At 44.0% G+C, this 5625-nt stretch overlaps 1 protein-coding gene across 1 annotated transcript in view; it reads right to left on the minus strand.

Moving 5' to 3' along the window:
• Nucleotides 1–220: 220 nt before the first annotated feature.
• LOC112148622 (deubiquitinase DESI2) overlaps nt 221–5625 on the minus strand; it is a gene marked incomplete at its 5' end in the record, with an annotated part of 14403 nt that continues 8998 nt past the window's right edge. The window contains 1 exon segment of the mRNA XM_024275865.1: nt 221–2893. Within this exon segment, the coding sequence (XP_024131633.1) occupies nt 2660–2893 (234 nt within the window). The 3' untranslated portion in view covers nt 221–2659.

Below are 5625 nucleotides of genomic sequence, written 5' to 3' on the forward strand. Positions count from 1 at the left end.
AATTTGGAAAAGTTAAGAGCGCTAAAACTCATTCCTATAAGGTGGTGTCCTTGATAAAAATCAAAGGTTAAGGTCATGTTTCCCCATAATATCTGAAGGTTTAAATACAAACACTTTCTTTCAAGCTCAACATACATTTTTGACTTAAGAAATCCTGCATCATTTTGATAAAACAAACCATAACATTTCTTTATTCAATAAAACAAAGCAAAGACACTGATCGGGTCCATCTCTTTATTTTTATTCTACAATCATTCTTCAAATGCTTGTAGGTTAGGAAAGAAATTGAATACAATGTTGAGTTTTCACAGAACAATAGAAAACCTGTTTCCTGTCTGGAATCAGTTGAGTTTGTTGAGCCGTAAAACTCAACACTTTTCAGCCCCTTCGACTCCAAATGTCTTTAAAACTGATTTATGTTTAGAGATCCAATGACATGAAGACTGAAGTGATGATCTCATTTGCTCAACTGCAGGATTTCAGAGCAGGAAGTCACATGACCCTGTGAAAAGTGGACGTCTATCATCAGCACAGCAGCGTTTGGAGAGGATTAAACCAGGAGAGGCCTGACGGCAGCCGCTTCCTGCTCGTCAAACCGTCACTGACTGATGAAAGCCAGCTCCAGAAATCAATAAACGACGAGGTTTCAGCTTCTCTTCTGTGCATCAGTTCAACTTCAGACGTTTGAAGCAGATCTCACTCAGATAACGAAACCTGCACTAGAACCGAGAACTGTTTCCAGAATCCTTTCAATTCTGGATTTAGATCAAACCTGAAAAGACTCATCAAGACTGGAGTTCAGATGAGATGCTTTAGAATTAAACGTCACATTTTAGAGAAGCTGGTGAGGAAAAACAAACCAAGAGAAGGACGGGAACAACCAAAGACCTGCGATTGTTTTAAAGTTTGAGACATTTTTCTCTGCTTTAGCAGCAGAAACGCCTCCATCAGACTGAGTTTTGGGTCAACTTGATACATTAATAAAGCGTTATAGGGTTCTGTTTTAGTCTTCATATCAGAGGAATCCTTCCTAACATCTACACATGCATTCTGCACTCATGTTTCCTCTGGAGACGTCATGAGGCCCCTTTTCCTGTTTACATGCTTCCTTTAGTCACATCAGCACCACTTGTCCGTCCACCGTCTGATAACTCCACAGACTCCAAATCATCCAGTCTTTATGAAAACTCCAGAAACACAAAGTTCCCGAATCGTTCAGCTTCACCAGAATCTGCTCATTTAAGAAAACAAACCAGTTTTCTTTTAGGGTTACACCGATATAACTATTTCTATACCATAAAACGATGTTAGAACAAATGTTCACCTTTCAGAATCCTGCTGCTCGTGGTCCATCAGAGCCTCACCCAGACCGTGGATCGGGCCTTCGTCACGGCAACGCTTCAGGGGTTAAAGGATTCATCTGATCCTGATTTTCATCCCATAAAACTGTTAAAAACGAACATTTCTGAATGTAAAAATCAAGTTCGGTTTAGGGTAAAGGTCTCCGTCCACTCATGAAGGAGTTACAGCGGTTATCGATCATGACAGGTTTGGAGGAGCAGCTTCAGGAGAGCAGATGGACCCCAAAACCTTTCTGAGATTTCCTCTCAGATGTTTGCGTTTCTTCAGCAGCAGTGAGTCTGAAGACAAGATGTTTCCTCCAGAATCCAGGTTTTGTTTGTGTCATGTGACCACAGAGGTCCAGAAGAACCTCCTCAGCTGATGGTGGAGGTCGGCGGTGACCGGCGTCTGAAGCACAGCTGCCTGGTTTAGTCCTGAGCGTTTTAAAGACGAACATCCTGCGTTTTTGGGGGCGGAGCTTTAGATAGATCCGAGGATGAAGCCGCCGACCTGCAGGAGGACGGAGGAGGAAACCCCACATCAATGCACCTGAACGCCACACGTCTCTGAGCTCAGAGTCAGTCTGAAAATGTGATGTTTTTTAGTGGAAATTTCAGCAGAAAGAAGAATTTTAAGGAGGATTTCGTCTCAGCGAGGAGCTGCTCCTGTGACGCGCCACATATGGCTTTCGAAAAACACAAATGGGATTTTTCAGGGACGTCCTGGAGCTGCTGCTTCTGCTGCACGGACTGAAGATCCTCCACAAACACGGAAAAGCTCCTGCAGACGGTTGGCGTCCATGACAGTCAGGGTGACGGTCGGCGTGACGGTCGGGGTGATGGTCGGCGTTCATGACAGTCGGGGTGACGGTCGGCGTGACGGTTGGCGTTCATGACGGTCGGCGTTCATGACAGTCAGGGTGACGGTCGGCGTGACGGTTGGCGTTCATGACAGTCAGCCTCCGTCGGAGCAGCAACTGGATTTCTGGTTCAGTCTGAAGATCCTCACGGACGAGGTCGAACGCGTCTTAGAGAGAAGTGATTGATTTGACTCCGCCCCTAAACAAAAAAGTGTGAACTGAAGGCCACAAAGAGGTCACCTGACAGGAAACGTCTGAGTCAACAGTTTCCTGGAAACCCCACGGGAGCAGCGTCGAAGGCGGGAACAAGGCTGGCGGAGGTTTTCAACTTCAAATCTGCGAGAGTCGAGTCCCATCATCCCGCCGTCCTCCAAACCAGAAGATTCTGGAGGAGGAGGAGCTCCAGCTTCCTGCCTCTCTCCTCAGAGGCCGGACAGGTCAGGCGGGTCACGGAGGGGGTCACACCCTGGTGTGGCGGCAGCCTGAGCTGGCGGCAGCGGCGCCGGACGGCGAGGAGGGGTCGTCGTCACTGGACTCGTTCTGCTCCTCCTTGTGGAGCCCCAGGCTGATGTGGCTCTGCAGGGCGGCGGGGGTCAGCCACTCCTTCGGGAGGCAGCTCTGCAGGAACGGGATGCAGGAGCTGAAGTACGCCAGCCGGTTGACCCAGCGCGGGATCTCCCGCCCGCACAGCAGCTGAGGAGGAAGGACACACGAGGGGAGGAGTCAGAACTCAGCCTGACCCGACCAAACCCACGACAGATACCAGACGGATACCCCTCCCCCCACAACAGCATCCAAACAAAAACCCGGATCAGTGGATTCCAAGACGGCGAGCTCTGAGCTGAAACGTCCCTGAAAGTCTGGAGTCTTATACTGGGGGGTGGGGTGTGTGTGTGGGGGCGGATTGTCTTTCAGTCCAGTCCTCATATACAGTCATCTGTATATTTTTATCTTGCACAGAAAGTCATCTAAAGTGGGGTTCCCCTTGGCTCTATCCTGGAGCCTCTATACTTCTTTGTTAATTAATTTGTGTCATTTTGAAATATATTTATTAAAAAAATGTTCCAGCTGTTCATTTCTCTATAGAAGTCTATGAGATTTTTGCTTCTTGGAGCCACTTCCTGTTTGGAACGTCTCAGTCCAGTTCTTATATACAGTCAATGTAACATTAGAAGTTTAGCCCAGAAGTTTGGTGGATCATCCAGATCTGGGTGTCTGTCATGGATCAGAGCTTCACTAGCAGGAATGAACCAACTGTGGAGGGAAAGTGGAGGACGAACCTTTCACACACCATCACACTTCCACCACCATGCTAAAGTTAAAGAGTCATTCTGGAGGGTTTCCCAGTCGGAGCCACAAAGTCTTATTTCCCCTTTGAAATAGAAGACACGGATTTATAGCATCGATGCTATTATGGGGAAATGAAATGTGAAATGTCAGTAGTGATGAAAAGTAAACTCACAAAATCACAGTTTGTTGTGCATCTCAAACAGAAATTCATAAATATAAGTGAAAAATACATTTACCAGAATTAATAAAGTGCCTCTTATCATGTTTTTCACAATTATTATCCTTGATTTTTTTTATTCAAAAATAGAAAGTGCTCCCTCAATGCTGGTTGAGTACTGACTTCAGACTGATCTTCTGTGGTAAACGGCACTCAAACATCCCTCAAAATGTAAACTATGAAGCCAAACTGCTGGATGGATGGACTGTTGGAGCATTATGGGTAATGTAGTCAGGATCCTGGTGGAGCGATACATACTGTCCTTCAACAGATTGTCAAGGATTTTTTTTGCTCAATAAACCTTTGAGATAAACCTAAAATATGTCACTTTTTCAAGTTAAAATGTTTTTTAAACCCAAAGAGCCACATGTGGCTCCGGAGCCGCGGGCTGCAGACCTCTGTTCTAGGGGAAGAGCGTGAACTTTGTCCGAACTTCGGTCAGAACGTCCTGCTAATGATGTTCCGGCGCCATCTTGGGGTCATGTTGTTCTCTACAACCTGGTCCTCTTGTTTTTTCCCCATGTTGGAGTCAGATGTCGTCAGTGAGCTGTGATTGGTCCGAGTCGGCCCGAGTCAGCATTTCTATGGCAACCTCAGTCCAGTTCTCATATACAGTCAATGGAACATTAGAAGTTTGGTGGATCATCCAGATCTGGGTGTTTTTTTTAATGGATCCATGTTTGTCCAAAAGTCTCTTTCTGACTGTTGGATCATGACCTCTGACCTGAACGGAGCCCAGTGACCTCTGACCTTCTTACCATCTTCTTCTGCTTCTTTAGATGAAACATGAAGATTTTCTGCTTTAAACAGTTTGTGTTTCTCAGTGATGAGATTTCTTCAGAAGGTCAAAAGGGCGATCCGGTCTAAATGTTGGGTAAAAGTCTGAAATGTCTCATTGGTGATACATTACGTATTTAAACCCTGGAGAACCCAGGAACTATTTTTTGGGGTTCTTTTAAATTAATTTGACTTTTTTTCTGTTAATTCTAGATAGCAGCAATTAACAGCCAACAAATAAAACAAAATAATATACTATAAAAAAGATCAAATTTGATGAAAGTACTAAAATTAAGCACCTTTGTAAGCTTTTAAAAAACTTTTATTTATGCACAGACTGAGTCACGACATGTTCTAACTAAATGTTTTGATCTATTCATGATATTTTTAACTGAATAGTTCTTCTGGATGTAAATTGTTGTGTATATTGTGATGTTTTTTAATCTTCCTTCGTATTTCTCCACTATCCAGGTCGTTATTATAAATAAGAACATAATAGCTCATCTGGTTAAATAAAGGTTTAAAAAATAATAAATTGGACGCTAGATTAAACTAGATTTGTGCTCAGAACCAGGCAGGTTCGGGTGTTATTTTTCCACCCGTCTTCTACTCCCCAAATCTCTTTTGGGGTCCCTGGGTTGCTGGAGCCTATCCCAGCATCTTTTTTTATCATGGCTTTTAGATAGTCTTAAATGATATTTTTTGATGTATTGTTTATGAATTTTTAGTATATATATATATATATATATATATATATTTATATATTTTATATCAGTATCTCATTTTATTTTGTGCATTTAATGATATTTTCCTTTATGTTTTCACATACATTTTATTTATGACATTTTATTATGTTTCTTAGAAGGTTTTATTCCCCAGTCTTTCCCTTTGGGGAGTCTTCATGTCAGGGTTACCGGTTCAGTCTGGGGACGTTGCCCTGGTTGTCGCCCTTTCGGGGGCGGTTGGGGTCTGACTTTGCAGCTTGTGGAGTGGGCCCCACTGCTGTCCCTGTTGGGGGGGGGGCACTGTGGTGATGTCCCTGTGGCTGAGCTGCTCCTGGGATGAATAGATCCTCAAAATACTGTTTCTTCACAGCAGAGCCAAGTCCAGGGTTGTTGTTTTTATACGTATTAATTGATCA

The sequence above is a fragment of the Oryzias melastigma genome, linkage group LG22 (genome assembly GCF_002922805.2).
Source record: "Oryzias melastigma strain HK-1 linkage group LG22, ASM292280v2, whole genome shotgun sequence".
Lineage (NCBI taxonomy): Eukaryota > Metazoa > Chordata > Actinopteri > Beloniformes > Adrianichthyidae > Oryzias > Oryzias melastigma.